The sequence below is a fragment of the Physeter macrocephalus genome, chromosome 11 (genome assembly GCF_002837175.3).
Source record: "Physeter macrocephalus isolate SW-GA chromosome 11, ASM283717v5, whole genome shotgun sequence".
NCBI lineage: Eukaryota > Metazoa > Chordata > Mammalia > Artiodactyla > Physeteridae > Physeter > Physeter macrocephalus.
This window is the reverse complement of record NC_041224.1, coordinates 60,685,635-60,704,580: the sequence shown is the minus strand read 5'-3', so window position 1 is coordinate 60,704,580 and position 18,946 is coordinate 60,685,635. Positions and strand designations below refer to the sequence as shown.

At 48.3% G+C, this 18,946-nt stretch overlaps 1 protein-coding gene across 9 annotated transcripts in view; it reads left to right on the top strand.

The window, feature by feature from the left end:
- Window positions 1–18,946, top strand: part of CLN6 (CLN6 transmembrane ER protein) — a 55,848-nt gene that overhangs the window by 20,110 nt on the left and 16,792 nt on the right. Inside the window, exon 1 of one of the 9 annotated variants that reach the window (XM_024128932.3) lies at window positions 15,958–16,130. The exons of the other annotated variants lie outside the window; for them this stretch is intronic. Coding sequence (XP_023984700.1) covers window positions 16,045–16,130 — 86 coding nt within the window. The 5' untranslated portion in view covers window positions 15,958–16,044. Of the gene's footprint in view, window positions 1–15,957; window positions 16,131–18,946 lie in introns of those variants that run through there. 9 annotated transcript variants of the gene reach the window in all.

Sequence of the window (18,946 nt, the reverse complement as noted above, 5' to 3'; positions counted from 1 at the left end):
CTCAGCGGCCATGGCTCACAGGCCCAGCTGCTCCGCAGCATGTGGGATCTTCCCGGACCAGGGCACGAACCCATGTCCCCTGCATCAGCAGGCGGATTCTCAACCATTGCGCCACCAGGGAAGCCCCATCTTCCCTTCTCTTAACCTCTCAGTCATATTTCTCATCTCCTTGACTCCCTGTGCCTCATTCTGGGTAGTTTTCTCAGATCTATCTCCTGTTCACTAATTCCCTATCCAGCTGTGTTTAATCTGTTGTTTAGCCTGTCCATTGAGTTGTTTTGTTTTTTTTTTTAGTAAATTTATTTTATTTATTTATTTATTTTTCTGTGTTGGGTCTTCATTGCTGCCCACAGGCTTTCTCTAGTTGAAGCAAGTAGGGCCTACTCTTTTTTTTATTTTTTATTTTTTTGGCTGTGTTGAGTCTTCGTTGCTGCATGCAGCCTTTCTCTAGTTGCAGCAAATGGGGGCTACTCTTCGTTGTGGTGCGCGGGCTTCTCTTTGTATCGGAGCACGGGCTCTAGGCATGCGGGCTTCAGTAGTTGTGGCATGGGGGCTCAGTAGTTGTGGCACACGGGCTCTAGAGTGCAGGCTCAGTAGTTGTGGTGCACGGGCTTAGTTGCTCTGCAGCGTGTGGAATCCTCCCAGACCAGGGCTCGAACCCGTGTCCCCTGCATTGGCAGGCGGATTCTTAACCACTGCACCACCAGGGAAGTCCCCATTGAGTTTCTAATCTCAAGAGTTAAATTGTTAAGTTCTATTTGCTTCCTTTTCAGATGTGTCTGATCATTTGCAGTTGTCTCTTTGTCTTGCTTATTTTTAAAAAATAACAGCTCTATTGAGATATAATTTGCAAATAATAAGATTCACCCTTTGAAAGTGTACAATTCATTGGTTTTTAGCATATTCACCGAAGTTGTGAAACAATTATCATGAATTCTAGAACAATTCTGTCACCCTCAAAAGAAACTCTATACTCGTTAGCAGTCACTACAAATTCCTTTCTACCTCTGTCTCCCAAAAACCACTAATCTATTTTCTGTCTCTATGGATTTGCCTGTTCTGGACAATTCATATGAATGGAGTCATACAATATATGGCCTTCTGTAACTGGCTTCTTTCATCTAGCAAAATATTTCCAAGATTCATCCATATTGTAGGAAATATCAGTACTTTGTTCCTTCTTATGGCTGAATAAAAGTCCATTGTATGGGTCTACCATATTTTATTTATTTATTTACCAGTTGATGGACATTTGGGTTGTTCTTACTTTGGGGCTATTATGAATAATGCTGCCACGAACATTCATGTACTAGTTGTTTTTTTTTAAATTAAATTTAATTAATTAATTTTTTATACAGCAGGTTCTTATTCATTATCTATTTTGTACATATTAGTGTATACATGTCAATCCCAATCTCCCAATTCATCACACCACCACCCCACCCCACCTCCACTTTCCCCCCTTGGTGTCCATATGTTTGTCCTCTACACCTGTGTCTCTATTTCTGCCTTGCAAACTGGTTCATCTGTATCATTTTTCTAGATTCCACATATATGCATTAATATACGATATTTGTTTTTCTCTTTCTGACTTACTTCACTCTGTATGACAGTCTCTAGGTCCATCCACGTCTCTACAAATGACCCAATTTCATTCCTTTTTATGGCTGAGTAATATTCCATTGTATATATGTGCCACATCTTCTTTATCCATTCATCTGTAGATGGACACTTTGGTTGCTTCCATGACCTGGCTACTGTAAATAGTCATGTACTTTTTTGTGTGTGGATGTATATTTTCTCTTCTCTTGGTCATATACCTGTATATCTAGCTTATGTGATAACTCAGTATTTAACAGTTTGAGGAATTGCCAGAAGGTTTTCCAAAGGGGATGCACCATTTTACAATCCCACTAGCAACGTATAGGGTTCCAATTTCTCCACATCTTCCCCAACACTTGTTATTGTTTGTCTTTTTGATCCCTTGCTTATTCCTGTGATCCCATCTTTTATTTCTTTAAACATTTCCTATCTAGTTATTTTACATCTTCTATCTGATAATTGCAATAACTAAAAACCATAGGGATCTAAATGTGTTACATTTTGTCTTCTCTTCATGGTAGCTCATTTCCTTCTGTATGTGATGCTATATTTCTGTGAAAACATAAGGTACGGGTTTTCTTGTGTTCATTGCTATATCCCCACCATCTAGAACAGTGACTGATATGTAACAGGTGCTCAACAAATTGTTGTTGAATGAACAAATGAGTCCTAAGGACCTAAGCAGGAAAGGAAACCCCAGAGAAGATGTGCATCTGCTTCTGCTTAGTGCCAAGATGCCTATAGACCTACGGCTATGTTAGCCTCTATCAGTCACAGTCTCCTTGGGGAAAACAGAAGCCGTACACTCTATGTATTCCAAGTGTATCCACCTGTGTCCAATAAGGAAACAAACCACACAGTGATTTAAACAGGGGATGTTTAATATAAACAATTATTAAGCTATAATAAAAGAATAATTATAAGATATAAAAAGAGCTATAGTGCTGAGAGAAAGTACCCAAGGAAGGAAAAACTTTGAAGGGGGGGTCTTGCTCCCCTAAAGTGGGGTTCACACCTCACTGGAGAAAATGTGGTTGCAGACCACTGTATGGCAGAGAAGTTCACAAGGTGGCCTGGGCCAGAGCCTGTCCTCAGTTTCTGGAAAGACAAGAAGCAACCCACTGGAGCACAGGTGAGCTGTGCCCAGGGGGCAGGTGGTCAGGCGTGCAGGTGCACAGAGGGAATCTGGCACCACTGCAAGAGGGAGGCCTGGAATCCACCGTCTGTGAGCCCCATGGGAGGTGATCACCAGGCTAATCAGGGGCTGTGTGTGGGTGTGTGGGTCTGGGTGTGTGGCTGGGACAGAGCGCCACCGGAATTGCTCCTGCCCATAGCACTCTCCAAAGGTACAGCGCCAGGACCAGCAGGAGAAACGCTTCCTCCCCCAGTGTCTTTCCAGTGCCGTCTACCGAAAAAGCTTACCATCAGGCTCATAGTAAGAAGGTATGTTTAAAGGAATTTTGCCCATAATCACAGAACAGGTATTGAAAAGTGAATTTGGAACAAGAGGCAATAAATTGATAGTTGGCATGCCAAGCATCTCAGTTTTGTCTCCAGGGAAATAGAGGTCTATACAACCTTTGGAAGTGTTGGGGGAGCAAAGGTAAGGGAACCTTCAACTGCAGCTTCAGTCTGTAGCACCCACGCGGGTGATTCTCAGGTTTGCCCCGAGGCCACTCTAATCTCAGGAGCCTCTGGGAAGCGCCCACCCACCCTCTCAGGCAGCAGCCCGTTGTAGGTGATCCTCAAGAAGCACATCCAGAAGCTACTGTGAACTCCTGTCTGCTTGTGAGTCTGCAACCCCTCTGGAGACCCGTGCCCTCTCCCTTTCACCTGCCTTCCGAATCTCTCCCAACAGCCTCTCGTTTGCAGCCTCTACTGGAACCCCACGGGGCAGAGGATTCTGGGAAATGTAGTTTCTGCTGCTCCTCAGCGATGCAGTGGAGACCGCAGAAGGGGAGCCAGTGACAATACACAATCCCTTAGAGACCTGAGCTAAGGTGGAGTCCTGAGGCAGATCCCCTACGTTGCCACTGGCCCAAGGGCAGGCTTCCCAGGAGTACCTAAAATGGGCAATTGCTCTCAGGGCCGCCCAACCTTTCCTTTGCTTTCCAGTCAGTGCTTCTTCATCCAGTCTCAGGTCCATGATTTTTGTTTGTTTGTTTAATTTTAGTGGTGAGGAACCTTGGTGATTTCCCCTACTATCTGCATACCCAGCAATGCATTAAAATTATTTTTTTCCGGGATCCAGTTGTTTTACAGGGAGGGAGCCCTTCTGGGAATCTAGTCCATCACACCACCAAGTGCAGAAGATGCAGGCTACTTTTTAAAAGAATGATTCCAACTCAGCAAGGCTCTAAAGTCAGTGGAATAATTTTAATGCCACTGCTCACAACAGAAAAAAACGTAAGAAATAAGTGATTCAAATCTGTGGCTGTATCACAGAGGCCTGTGAGGATCTGCTGAGAGCTAGAGGTTCCACAAAATATATATATATATCCTCAAAACATGTTGCATACAATTTCAGGTGGTCCAAAGTCCCCTGACGCCCATCTGTGGACCCTGTCCATGGAAAGTAAAAGCTTGACAAAAGAGAAATCAGGTCACGTACAAAATGTTAGGCCAGCTTTTATAAAGAGCCCAAAGCAGTTGGTATTTTTCTCACAATGCTTTTCTAAACATTAATAAAAGCATTTCTAATTAAATGTTCACTGTTTACTGTTTCTAGCATATTAGTTTTAAATCATATTAAAAACATAGTAAAGTTTTTCGTGTTTCATTAAAAAATTTGCAGTGGAAGAGGGCCCCTTCTGTAATTAACGTCTACAATGACTCCATGCCTGTTTCGTAAGGACTGAGCATGGCTTTACTAACAAGTTATTATAAGGGTTTGTTTATAATAACTTCACTTGTAAGACATTTTCATCATTTAATTTATGTCAAATCAGGAACAAACTCCCAACTCAAACAATGTTCTTATGGGGAAGACAGAGTTTTATGCAATGGTCAATTCAAGAATGCCCTGGGGAAAAAACTAGATTGTCTTGTTTCGGGTATTTTAGCCTTGTCCTCCACCCCACCCCAAACCTGGCTACCTTACATGTTTCCCCAGGGAAGGGACTGCAGAGCAGGAAGACCTGGGAGTCCATCCTGGCTTCTGCTGGGTAACCTTGGCCTCACATCTCCAAGTTTCCGTTTAATCATCTGTCAAGGAGCAATGACAATACCATGGAGTGGGTAGGCAAGGACAGTAAGTTTACAAGAAATATTGGTTCCATGTGTGCTATCCTGGTGCAGCTCAGCAAATGCTTATTGACTGACTAGGTAACTGGGAACCGGCTCTGGCTAGTTGTCCAACTAGGAAAAGGGATCCCGTTTTGCCTGCTGGGTTTATTCAGTTATGACTTGCCCATTGTTCGATGGGGGATCCTGTAGCCAAACAAATGAATAGTTAATTTAAAGTCAGGCAACGAGGGCTTTTGGCTTTGGGTGGAAACTTAATTCCCAGATAATACATACATTATGTATAGACCGCCTATACCTGCCTCTGCACTTGGCACTCAGGCCAGAGCCCCGCACAGGAAGATCATGGAAAGGCAGGGGAGGATGAGACATAGGATGGTGGTGAATGACCCAGTTTAGAACTCCCCTCTCACATCGCAGGGGTGAGGAATCTCCAGGCCATGGGAGTGAAATGTACAACCTCATTTGTCATCAGGGTGATGCTGCCATGGTTACCTCTGCTGTCATCCAGAAGGTAATCTTTTTTGCAAGGCAGAGCATCTGAAGTTTTTAAGATTAAGGATCACTTGAAATGGTCTTGCTACTTTGGAAAATAGTTTGCAGTTTCTTATAAAGTTAAATGTATAGTTACCATAGAAGCCAACAATCCCATTCCTAGGTGTTTACCTAAGAGAAATAAGACATCTGTCCACACAAAGACTTGTACATGAATGTTCCTATCAACTTTATCAAACTGGAAACAACTCAGATATCCTTCCAATGGATTAACAAACTGTGGTACATCCAGACAGTAGAATTCTACTCGGTAATAAAAAGAACTGAACTCTTGAAATGTACAAAAATACGAATGAATCTCAAAAGCATCATACTAAGTGGAAAAATCCAGATGGAAAAAGCTAGATGTTTCCATTTATATAAAATTTAAGGAAAGACAAAACTATAATGACATAAAGAAAATCAGTGGTTGTCAAGGGTTGGTGATGGTAGAAGGGAGGGACTGCAAAGGGACATGAGGGAATTTTTGGAAGTGATGGAATTATTCTGTATCATGACTGTGGTGGTGGTTACATGAGAATATACATTTGTCAAAATTCATTGACTTATACTTAAAATTAAAGAATTTTATTGTGTGTAAGTTATACCGCAATATAGCTAATTTTTTTAAAACCGTGACTTAAATCTATCATGTTTATCTCTCAATTAAACCTGAAACTAGCAAAGTTTACTTAAGTTTGATCTTAGACTCATTTTCCAGGCAGGTCAGTGGGCCTCAGAAAAACTCGTAAGGACTCACTTCTGAGCTGGTGGTGGGAAAGGCTGATACAGGCTTCTAAAGCCAGAAGTTACGTGATGTTTTCTGCTTTGGGAGCCCATGGGTTCAAAGCCCACAAAGGAATTCAGGGGCACCCTTACAATGTGGAGCAGGATACAGACTACCTGGTGGGATTCAAGGGGATCCAGAAAGTTCTCCTTCAGATGGCCCCCACGTTGGTGCTGAACTTCTGGTGCTTCCTCTGGATTGAGCATTGCCTTCCCCGAGCTTCCTACCCAGGAAAACACATTCTTGCCACCAGGACAATGACCATGAGTTTTCAGGCTTCTACCACCTTCTTAGAGCTTCCCAATAACTTTGGAAGGGGGCTGTTATGATCGTCCTGATCTTGGGTGGCAGTGTGGTGGCTGCAGTGTGTGGCCGCTTGAAGAGACATCTCAGTTCCCTGGCCAGGGATTGAACTCAGGCTGTAGCGGTGAAAGCATTGAATCCTAACCATTAGACCACCAGGGGTTAGTGGCTAGGAGCAGGACCCTGGCTCTTGTCTGCTTTGAAGAAAGAATTCATCAAAGAGATGAAAAGTAGCGAGGCAAGTAAAGGGTTTATTAGGAGAGAAGATATGTTCAGAGAAAGCATGGGTGGGCTGAGATAGAGAGAACCACGCTTTTGGGGTGGTTTAAATCACTTATACGGGGGTAGCTCTTCCAGGTTTCCTCTGGCCAATCCTCTTGCTTTGTCTGTCTTTGAGTCCACGTTTGGTCTGGCTCAGGGCCCTCCCCTCTGTGCGAGCGCATCTTTTACCCAAGATGGATTCCGGCACGAGGGTCTCTAGGAGGTTAGCAGAACATATTATAGACCAGTGCCCCCTCCCCTGAGGATCTTTTCTGTCCATGTGTAGCTTGAGGGGGTCTCCTTGACCTCAAGAATGAGAAATATGTGACCTTCTATCTTTTATCTAAGCAGGGCTTAGCCCCTATTTGTTTCTGTCATTCCCATTATCTTGAAGTGTCCACAGGAGACAAAGTCCAGATGCTTATCACGTTCCTGTTATTATCTTTATTTTCAAAGTGTAAACAGGAGGCTAGTTGTAAATGTCTAACCTGGAGCCCATCTATCTCCTACCTCAATCCCATTTTACAGGTAAAGAAACCAAGAGCAGAGAGCTTGGGTGGCACACAGCCCTGAGTCAACCTCAATGGGGCAAGATCCTATTTAAGGCTTATCTTTTCAAAGCCCTCGCTTTCCGAAGCATGGCTGTCCACTCACATGAATGACCTTTCTACTTTTTAAAGATCAGGCCTATGAAGATGCCTCTGGGAAAAGCCTAGATTTTCTAACACTAACAGCTCTGGGTCTCTTGAATAGATGATTAATTTCAAAGTCCAGTCACACAGAGTTCAGGCTTAACAATTCTTAAATAGTTTTTAAAAGCAGATATTACTCCTTGCTCGCCATGGCCATGGAGAAACCTCCCTCAAGTCTGCATGGCCTGTCTGGTCAGGCAGCTTGTGTGGTGGTTTCTGAAGAGTACGGGCCCCAGAGGCAGGCTGCCCAGTTCGTTGACGGCCACACCACTGACAGGAGAGGCTGTGGGATCTTGGGCGGGTGACTCAGCCTCTCTGTGCCTGAGTTTCCTCATCTGTAAGCAAGGCAAAATTTATTCCTACCCCTAAGGGCTATTGTGAGAATTAAATGAGGGCAGACACATAAAGCACTGAGACCAGGGCCTAGCACATAGCAATTGTACAATAAATGTTAGCTGTTAACAGTGAAAGAAAAGGGGGGGACTTCCCTGGTGGTCCAGTGGTTAAGAATCCACCTTCCAATGCAGGGGACGCAGGTTCGATCCCTGGTCGGGGAACTAAGATGCCACATGCCGTGGGGCCACTAAGCCCATGAGCCACAACTACTGAGCCTGTGTGCTCTAGAGCCCACAGCCCACAGCTAGAGAGCCCACATGCCGCAACTACTGAACCCACACACTCTGGAGCCCACGTGCCACGACTAGAGAGCCCGCGTGCTGCAACTAAGACCCGATGTAGCCAAATAAATAAATTAATTTTTTAATAAAAGTGAAAGAAAAGGACCCTGAATTCCTTTCTGGGCTTTGAACCCATGGACTCCCAAAGCAGGAAATACCACGTAAGTTCTGGTCTTAGAAGCTCACATCAGCCTTTTCCACCACAGGTTCAGGAGCAGGTGCTTAGAAATTCATTTGAAGCAGTAATTTTGAGGCCCACTGACCTTTCTTAAAAAATGAGTCTAAGATTAAACTTAAGTAAACCTCACTAATGTTCACGTAAGAGCTAAGGATGTGGCATCAGGGCAGTGGCAGGCCCTGGGACCCTGTTAGCAGCAGATGGGAAGGAGAGGGCGCTAGCTGAGAGCAATTCAATGGGGGAGACAGACTTCCAGACAAGGTTTATAACACATGTAGAAAAGAGTGATCTCTTCCATTAAGGCCTGGGGAAAGAGCACAGAATCTCCTATCTTAGGGCTTTTGTTGAAGCCCAAGGTAGTGAGCCGTCCCCTTCTTCCCTGGCCTATCTGGCCAGAGAAGGAGCAGCTGTGACTGTACAGCATCTGGCCTCACTGACTGGCCCAGGGTGGGCACCTGCCTCAAGCTGAGCCAATCATAATCCCTCCACGAGGACTTAGAATTGGGCCCAGAAGAGTCCAGGCTCATTCTGCTTAACTCCTGGATGAAAGCGAGGTAAACTTGGAAGCTGCCAGCTGAGGCCATTTGCTGCCAGTGCGCCGAAGGACACAGGGCAAGCCAGTTTCAGAAAGAGAGAGAGAAGGATGGAACAGAAGCAGAGTTGGAGGGAGGTGGCTTGTGGGTTTCTCTAAGTCCAGGCCCTGGTTCTCATCTGTTCCCCAAGGGCCAGCTGCATCCTCGTACTTAGATTCCTTTAAAATTGCTTTTTGCCATTAACCTGGCCCCAGCTGTTTCTAGCAGTCACAACCACAAGACTCTTATTTTTTTTTTAATAAATTTATTTATTTATCTTTGGCTGCATTGCGTTTTCGTTGCTGCACACGGGCTTTCTCTAGTTGCGGTGAGCGGGGGCTACTCTTCGTTGCGGTGCGCGGGCTTCTCATTGCGGTGGCTTCTCTCGTTGCAGAGCACGGGCTCTAAAGCCCGTGTAGTTGTGGCAGGTGGGCTCTAGAGTGCAGGCTCAATAGTTGTGGCGCATGGGCTCAGTAGTTGTGGCTCATGGGCTCTAGAGCGCAGGCTCAGTAGTCGTGGTGCATGGGCTTAGTTGCTCCACAGCATGTGGGATCTTCCTGAACCAGGGCTCGAACCCGTGTCCCCTGCATTGGCAGGAGGATTCTTAAGCATGTGGGATCCTCCTGAACCAGGGCTCGAACCCGTGTCCCCTGCATTGGCAGGAGGATTCTTAACCACTGCGCCACCAGGGAAGCCCGCACAAGACTCTTAATGAAAGCAATTTGAGGCATACACCTCCTTCTGTCTCTTTCCCCCACAGGGTGGTCACCCTCCAAGCTTCCTTAAGGATGACCTCGGCCTGGAGGAGGGTGTCCTACAGGCAACACCAGCTGATAGGGGAAGCCATTCTCCATCTCCTTCTATGGTCCCTCCCCCTTCCCCCAGGCCTATCCTCTCTTCCCTGAGGTCTGACCATGTGTAACTCCTGTTTCCCACAAGAAGAGGTCCCTAAATCAGGCCTTTCCTGACTGCCTTTCTCCCAGCATAACTGCCCCTTCCCTGTCCCATTTCTTCTTTGTCTGCCCTCCTTAGTCCCAGCTTCTGAGTTCAGAGGGCTGTGTGTCATGCCTCCCAGGTGGTGGCTACAGCCTAAGAGGGGACTTCAAAGCCTTCCAGAGAGATGATGGATATTAGCTGAAACTATTGTAATCATTTCATAATATACATAAATCAAACCATGATGCCGTATGCCTTAAACCTGTGCAGTGATTGATGTATGTCAGTTATTTCTCAACAAAACTGCGGGCAGGGGGAAAGCCTTCCCGGGGCAGACCAGCATGGGAAGATGTTTTGGGAAAAGAAAAATTTTCAGAAGTTCTTATGTAGGGCTTCCCTAGTGGCGCAGTGGTTAAGAATCCGCCTGCCAATGCCGGGGACATGGGTTTGAGCCCTGGTCTGGGAAGATCCCACATGCTGCGGAGCAACTAAGCCCGTGGGCCACAACTACTGAGCCTGCGCTCTAGAGCCCGCGAGCCACAACTACTGAGCCCACGTGCCACAACTACTGAAGCCCGCGCCCCTAGAGCCCGTGCTCCGCAACAAGAGAAGCCACCGCCATGAGAAGCCCGCGCACCGCAATGAAGAGTAGCCCCTGCTCGCCGCAGCTAGAGAAAGCCCACACACAGCAACGAAGACCCAACGCAGCCAAAAATAAACAAATAAAATAAATAAATTTTTTTTAAAAGTTCTTATGTAAACTTGATAGAAAGATGAGGATTCGTCTCACCAGATTAGGAGTGAGGAGATTGGAGTCTAGCCCTGGCTTTGCTTCTAACTCACTGTGTGACTTCAGGCTTCAGTTTCCTCAGCAGCAGAATGGCAGAGTTGAATGAGATCAAAGGCTTTTGGGGGCTTCCCTGGTGGCGCTGTGGTTGAGAGTCTGCCTGCCGATGCAGGGGACGCGGATTCGTGCCCCGGTCCGGGAAGATCCCACGTGCCGCAGAGCGGCTGGGCCCGTGAGCCGTGGCCGCTGAGCCTGCGCGTCTGGAGCCTGTGCTCCGCAACGGGAGAGGCCACAGCAGTGAGAGGCCCGCGTACCACAAAAAAAAAAAAAAAAAAAAAAAAAGGCTTTTGGGAGCCTTATAAGGAGGCCTCAATCATCGCCTTGGAAACGGTAGGGGGGAAAGAGAGATGGTACCTGGGCCCCTGTTTCTCTTCACTCAGAGTAGCCCCACTTGTATCTGTTTTATACACTGATCCTCCTTCTCAGATGTTATCTTATCCCAGGTTTCCAAAGAAGCAGATCTTGAGGCAGAAGTGTATGTGCTAACACTTTATGATGGAGTGCGATGCTGGGGAAGCTGAGGTGGGAAAAAACAGGGTGAGAGAGAGAAAAGGAGGGAGAGGGCACAGAGGACTTTGCTGAGCTGGTTGCTATACACCTCCCCTGATGTTAAATCTTGTGGGACCTTCTTTAATGAGGCTATATGAAGCTTAGGACAGTCCACCCAGAAAGAGGAAGAGAAAGGAATTTATCTGGCAACTCCTGTCTCTTACTGGTCAAAGGTTCACCCCATGGAGTGTCTGATACTCCTGCACTCTCAGGCCAGAAATTTGGGGGATCGGGGGTTGCCATTGGCTTGTGCTGGTGAAACAAGTGGCAAGACCTGGAAGACAGGTGTAGCTGAGAGGATCTTAGGTGGGCATTAAAAAGGAGCTCATACAGCTCTAGTTGGAAAAGAGTGAGAACTTCTGCTAAAATAAAAGTTGAAACCACTGGTCTGTGTAATCCCAAAGGACCTTCCCAGCTGCAAAGTCCCTTCATGCTGTTCAGTGAAATTGCAGCTGAGACCATTTGCCTTTCTGGTGGGCAGGAACCATGACCCCAGAGAGTTGGAAGCAAGGTTCCTGGAAACGTGTATCCCTCAGTGCCCAAGAGTTGGTGCCAACTTTGCTCTATCCCCCACCCCTGGCCCTGCTCCCCTCAATTTCCATGCAATTTGAGAGCTAACAGAGATTGTATTTTTAAAGAGTCCTGATGGGACAGGAAAGAGGGGGTGCTGATAATCCCACCAGGCTGGGGGAGTTTTCATCTTGTTCATTCCGAAAGTCCCAGCCTCCCTGCCAGCGTGGACTCCCCTCCACTCAGGAGCAGCTGTCGGCTCCAGACAGGGGGCAGATTTGATGGTATTTAAGGGATTGGAGGATTAAGTGAGCCAGAGAGGCCCCCACTGCACAGCCTCATCCTCTAATGTCTGGAAGCCCACTCCTGGGTATTATTAAATCGATGATTACATCACAGGTACTGCATACCCCTACCTTTGGAGCCCAGCAGGCTTGCAAAGCCAGCAGAGAATGAGAGATTAGGGTCAGAGTGGGAAGCCTCAATCCTTCTTCTCTGGTGTATGCATAGATCAATCTGTAGATGGAAGATCAGACTCACCAAAATTAAATCTGGGATCCAGTCTGAGCGTTGTCATTGGCTGACCTTGGGTACACTACTTCAGCTCAGGACATTGGCTTTCCCTGATGCAAAACAGGGACATCCCCTGCTTGCTTATGACATGGTGAGGAACAAATGAGAGGAAGCAAGCTATAAAGCAAATGTGCCCTTTAGTGGGGCTGGGGTGGGCTTTGGGGATGTGACCTGTGGGCTGCTGGAGCCCAGGATGGGACTGATGGAAAATGGTCCTGATGCAGGCACCAGCCACAGTCAAGATGGGACATATGGGCTCTGATCAAAAGGAGAAGGAATAAACCCAATAAAAGTCTCTTAAGAGAAAAGACAGGAAAGAAAATAGAATGGAAGTAGGCATAGCTCAAACCCCTCACATCATGGAGGGAAACCTCAGGTCCAAGGACAGACTGTTGTAAATAACAAACCCACCAGTGCCAGGCTCTGTGCTAAGTGCTTCACGTGCATTATTTCACTGAATCATCACAACCCCAATGCAGTAGATGCAACAAGCTTCTCCTTGTTACAGATGAGTAAACTGAGGCTGAGAGGGGTTGAGCAATTTACCCAAGTGTCACAGCTAGTTAGCAACGGTATCAGGATTGAAATCCAGGCAGTCTGCCTTGCAGATTGTTCTCCAGCTTCTTTTTGTTTTTAATTGAAGTATAGATGATTTACAATGTTGTGTTAGTTTCTGGTGTACAGCACAGTGATTCAGATATATATATATAGGTATATATATATATATTCTTTTCCCTTATGGTTTATTACAGGTTGCTTATTCTTTTTTTTTTTTTTTTTTTTGTGGTACATGGCCCTCTCACTGCTGTGGCCTCTCCCGTTGCAGAGCACAGGCTCCGGACACACAGGCTCAGTGGCCATGGCTCACGGGCCCAGCCGCTCCGCGGCATGTGGGATCTTCCCGGACCGGGGCACGAACCCGTGTCCCCTGCATCGGCAGGTGGACTCTCAACCACTGCGCCACCAGGGAAGCCCATTATTCTTTTATATTTTATATTCTTTTCCATTATGGTTAATGTAGTTCCCTGTGCTATACAGTAGGACTGTGTTGTTTGTTCTCAGGCTTTGCCCATTGTTCTCTTTTCTCACAGGGAAGCTGTCTCCCCAGGTAGCCTCTAAGGTTCTGATTGTCATCTATATTCCTGTGACTCACAAGTTTGTCTGCCCAACTCCCAAGTCTGGCCTAAGTTTCAGATCCATGGGTCCATCAGCCTTCCTGACCCACCTCAAGCTTAATGTGTGCAAGGATGAATTCTCATTTAGCTCCAACCCACTTCCCAAGGGGTACCTCCACCATCCACCCAGCTGCAGAAACTGGCCACTGCCTGAACTCTTCTCTCCTCACCCCTGACATCCAAGTCACAGCCTTGGTACCTCCCACACAACTCTTGATATCATCAATTCTCTCCTTTCCACTGTCACTGTAACCAGTCCAGGACCCTCACTAGAAGAACTGGGCCCCAGTCTCTAGTCCAGCCTCCTCTCATGCACCTTCCCGACCCCCCCATGCTGTGGAGGGAAGTGTCTAAAATGCGAATATGTTGGTGCCACTCCCCTGCCCAACAGCCTTGAACTGCTTCCCATTGTTCTCTGGATAAAGGCTCTCCTCCTTTGCGCTGGCTCCTTCCCCAGGTCAACTCCTGTTGCCCTTCCTCCCTGCCCTCTGCTGCTCTCATTGAACTTCTTTCTGTTCCTCCAAACATCAGCGTCTCTCTGGATGCCAAGCCCCCTGGCTGGCTGTCCCCTCTGACTGGAACACTCTTTCCCACTCCTCATGTGTTTGGTGGACTTCTGCTCAGACTTCATTGTCCGCTCAGAAGTCCAAAGTCACAGCTAGGATGTCCATCTGAAGCCAAGTCCCCCTAAACTGAGTTCATGATTAATCTCTCTATCCAAAACTTTATTCCCTTTCTCGTCCCCTCTGACCTCAATCCTTTGCTAACTGAACACTAATCAGCCAGAGTCAGATGACTAAAACTGTTGTTGTTAACATCATTAATGTACTAAATTTGCTACTATAGATATCATCATTAACATACAAAACCAGGTTGTTTCTCCAGGGCAAGATGAGCTAACAGACCCCCCAGCCATAGACCATCTGGTTGGAGAATCATAACCAGAGATATCCGGACTCCCGAAACAACAATTAACAAATGTCACAAGATGATGATTAATTCCAGCCTCTTTGTTCTTCCCCTTAAAAAAAAACCCTAACTCAAAGACTAAGTTGGAGTAGATCTGAGGCTTGTCTCCCACTCCCTTGCTTGGCACCTGCAATAAACGCTGTACTTTCCTTCACCAAGTGGACAAAAAAAAAAAAGTTGTCCACCATCAAGACATCAGCCACTGCAGCTGCCCTCCACGGCACACCCTGAGGGGAATTCAGGATGGAGAAAAACAGGATTCTGGCCCTAGATAGTTAAGATGCAGATCAAAGGTCAGTAAGCCCAGACTCTTGCATCTTCCCATACACTAAAACCATTAACTTGAGATGTCTGTTTTTTGTGATTAGCGGTAATCTTTTGATGTTCGACTACATTTTTTTTTTTCTCAGCAAAAACTCCTGTGTATCCTGGTTCCTCCCTTACCTCTTTGGAACAGTTCCTCAGAGCTATCTGGCCTACAGTTCTCAGTAATGTCCCCGAATACAACATAATTCTCAACTTTTAGGTTGTGCATTTTTTTTCAGCCGACAACCACAACTCATTGTCAGTAAATTGGCTTTGCTTCACGTTTGCAAATGGAGTTCAGTTCCCTAAGGCCTCCTCCAGAAGCCTTGTCTAACCTCACCCCCTCCAAGTCTCCACCCTCACAATACTCAGTACCTTCCCCAGCACACCATTTACCAATCCGCACCGCACCCCGAACACCCCATGTAAGCCTACTAGGGTAGGGCTCATCCATTCTCGTATGGGATGGGGCGCTGCTCAGGAGTTAATACATGTTTGAATGGAAGAGAGGGGAAGTAACTTTTACAAAGCCACAGAGTCCAAGAAAGTGACAAAGCCGGAAATGGATTCTGCATCACCCTCCTCCCCAGCCTGGAAAGAATTTGCTCTTCTTTGCGTCCTACCCTCCTATCCCACCGATTTTTGATTCCCAGCGACAAGGGTCATAGAGTTGACATTTTAAGGAGTGCTATCTTCCATCTGAGGAAGGAAAGTGCATAACACAGTGGGGAAGGACATTGAACCCGCCCCCCCAAGCCTTTCCGTCCCCAAGGACAAGGGAAATCCAGTCTCGTCTCCTCCCCAGGGGAGCATTCGGGTCGAATTAGTCTTTCCCCACGTCCCTAGCCCACCCTAGACTAATATCTAATATGCGGGTCTCGGGCAGCCTAGGCAAAGCTTCCCGCCCCCGGCCACATAGGGGACCCCAGCAGATCCCAGCCCCATTAGGCTACACGTTGTGCCCTCCTGCCTCGGTCCCCACCCACTGCCTGGGACGCCACAGTCATCGGACCCCTCCTTCCCCGCGCGGAGCCGGCCCCGCCTCCCGCGCTCCCGCGCTCCCGCGCTCCCGCGCTCCCGCGCTCCCGCGCTCCCGCGCTCCCGCGCTCCCGCGCTCCCGCGCTCCCGCGCTCCCGCGCTCCCGCGCTCCCGCGCTCCGTCTCTTGTCCCGCCCCCCGCCGGCCCCTCCTCTGGCCCGCGCCTCTGGGGCCGAGCGCTCTCCCGCCTGCCCGCACCCGCGCTTGGGTATTTGCTTTCGCGGCAGTCAGGCCAGCCGAGCCCGTCTCCAGCTCGGGGCAGGGGGGCGGAGGGCCCGGCCGGCGGGGCAGCCATGGAGGCGGCGGCGCGGAGGCGGCAGCACCCGGGAGCTGCGGGTGGCTCGGGCGCGCAGTCGGACGCCTCCTTCCTGCAGGCCAGGTGGGCGCGCGCCGGCGGGCGGAGCGGAACCGCAGCCCCGCCACGTGACTGGGAGGGCGGGGGACCGGGGCCACGGAGCCCGGGTGGGTCGTCCACGCGCTATCCCTGCAGCTGCTTCTCGCCCACTCGCCTGAGCCCCGCCTCCGCGCTCCTTTCTCTTCCTGGGGGAGCCCCTTGCCCAGGGAGGCTCAGCGGCGGGGTTCAACGCCCCGGGGCCCGGCCGGCTCTAGGACAGTCCCTCAGCTGGCGTCCAGGAAACTCGGGGTGGGGACGGCGGCGGCGGCGGGCCCAGAGGACATCTCTGCTCACTAGGGCCCCCAACGCGCCTGCAAGCCCCGGGCGCCAACCCGAGTTCTCGGGGTGCCTCTGGACTTGGGTTCTGATGTTAACAGGAGGCTCACTTCTTGCCCCGAGGAACCAAAGAATGTGGGGATGTAAATGGAACAGACAACGAAATGTGGAAGCTCCCCTCCAGAGAAAGAATTAGGAAGGGCATTTCCCACACGGTTGCTGTTCCCTCCTCTCAGTAAGGGGAAGTTATTGGTTTATGTAGCTGAGACCAGGTGCTTGGGGCAGAGGAAAAGGTACAGAAGCCACCTTTTAATCTTTCCCTCCACTCTACTTTCATACCAGTTTACAAATTATAGACATTCATTGCACAGAGTAGGCATTCATTAAGCATCTCTGTTGTGTCCAGCGCTGTGCCAGGCACTAAAGCGGTGGGTAAGGTGAAGCTGGGAGGGTCCCACAGTCCGGTAGGGCGGGCCTGGGAGGAACAATCCAGGGGCTGAGAGGTCGTCTTGGAGGGCTGCCTGGAGGAAGTGGAGCTTGAGCTGCATCTCAAAGAACTCAGTAGGTGACGGGAAGAAAGGCTGTTCCAGCCAGGGGGAAGCTTGGGAAAGGCAAGGAGTGCAGTGGTGCTGGAGCTTTCTTTGTGTACAGACGCAGGAGCATGCAGACTGATTGTGAAGGGCCTTGAATGGCAGCAGAGCTGGGACCAGAGTGAGAGCCTTGAGTGCAAAAATTAAGGAGACACTCTCGGGGCACTAGTGTTCAAAAACCTTCCATGGCTCCCCTATGCCTACTTAAATGTTGGGCCCTGTGTGCCTCACTTGCCTCACCCTAGTTCCTGCCCTAAATGTCAGGTTAAGGATGCAGCTTTTGTTCTGTAGGGCACGGGGAAGCCATGGAAGGGTTTTGAGCACTAGTGTGCTCAGTTTTAGGAAGTTTGTGGTATGATTTGGGATGAGGGAAGAAGTCTGAGAGACTTGGGTGAGAGTAGCTCTTTTTCATGCTACTAAGGACATCTCTGTTCCAGATCACCTATAAGTTGGGAGTCTTTGACTGCCTTGAACTGTGGTAGTCCTATTAGAACAGCGTGTGAGTAGCAGATATGGTCACCACTTTATCTCGTATGTGGGGTTTCCACATGCAGCATCTTACTCAGTCTTTTTGTATTTTGTATATGTGGAAACTGAGGTCTAAGGAGGTTTACATCATTTGCCGGCAAGAACCAGGGCCTAAACCCAGGGCTTCTGATTTCTGTTTTCTGTTCTTACTACTCCACTCTGGCTGTTCCTCTTTACTCCTACATGAGCTCCCCACCATCCAGGTTGCTCTTGGGGATGGCATGAGAGGCTGGCTCTCTTCCAGGGTGTCTCTGCCCCCCTTATTGGGTGCCTGTAGGCCAGTTCTCAGTATCATTGCTGCACAAGACAGTAGACAGAATCATCCTGTCTAACTCCTAGGATGCTTGGATTTCCTCTGCTACATTCATACTTTGCTTACATACCTCTAATGACAAGGTGCTCACTACCTTTCAAGGTACCCTATTCCAGCTTCCATCTGCTCTGTTGACAGTTTTTTGTATTGTAATCAAAGTAATACATGCCCATGATTAAATACAATTGTGCAGACAGGCTTAGAGTAAAAAGCAGTGGCCCTTTTTCCACCACTCCCTAGCACCAAAGACAACCATGTTAGCTTCTTTTAATTGTTTCTACCAGAATTAAATTCATATTTCTAAATAATAATAACAAATACTACGTACATACCACTTTCTGTAGGCCAGGCCCTGCTCTTAAGTTTTTGCATAATTAATTCAGCCACAACTCTTGACGTAAGATCTAGTATTATCCCCCATTTTACAGATGAGAACATTGAGGCCCAGGAGGTAACTTGCTCAAGATTTGGTTAGTGGTAGAGCTGGGATATGAACCCAGGCAGTCTCCAAAGTCCACACTCAGAAGCTATGCTCAGGGCTTCCCTGGTGGCGCAGTGGTTAAGAATCCGCCTGCCAATGCAGGGGACACGGGTTCAAGCCCTGGTCTGGGAAGATCCCACATGCCACAGAGCAGCTAAACCCGTGCACCACAACTACTGAGCCTGCATTCTAGAGCTCGTGAGCCACAACTACTGAAGCCCGCATGCCTAGAGCTCGTGCTCTGCAACAAGAGAAGCCACTGCAATGAGAAGCCCACACACCACAACGAAGAGTAGCCCCCACTCACCGCAACTAAAAAGCTATGCTCAACTGCTATTTCTTGGTTTATCAGTTGCTATTAGCCTCTAAGCTAATGTTTACCTACTAATTTTCTGTTATGATTTGGTTCACTTATGCCGCTCCTGTCTTCACAAGATAGTTTTGTAGGACTTCCCTGGTGGCGCAGTGGTTGAGAATCCGCCTGCCGATGCAGGGGACACGGGTTCGTGCCCCGGTCTGGGAAGATCCCACATGCCGCGGAGCGGCTGGGCCCGTGAGCCATGGCCGCTGAGCCTGCGCGTCCGGAGCTTGTGCTCCGCAGCGGGAGAGGCCA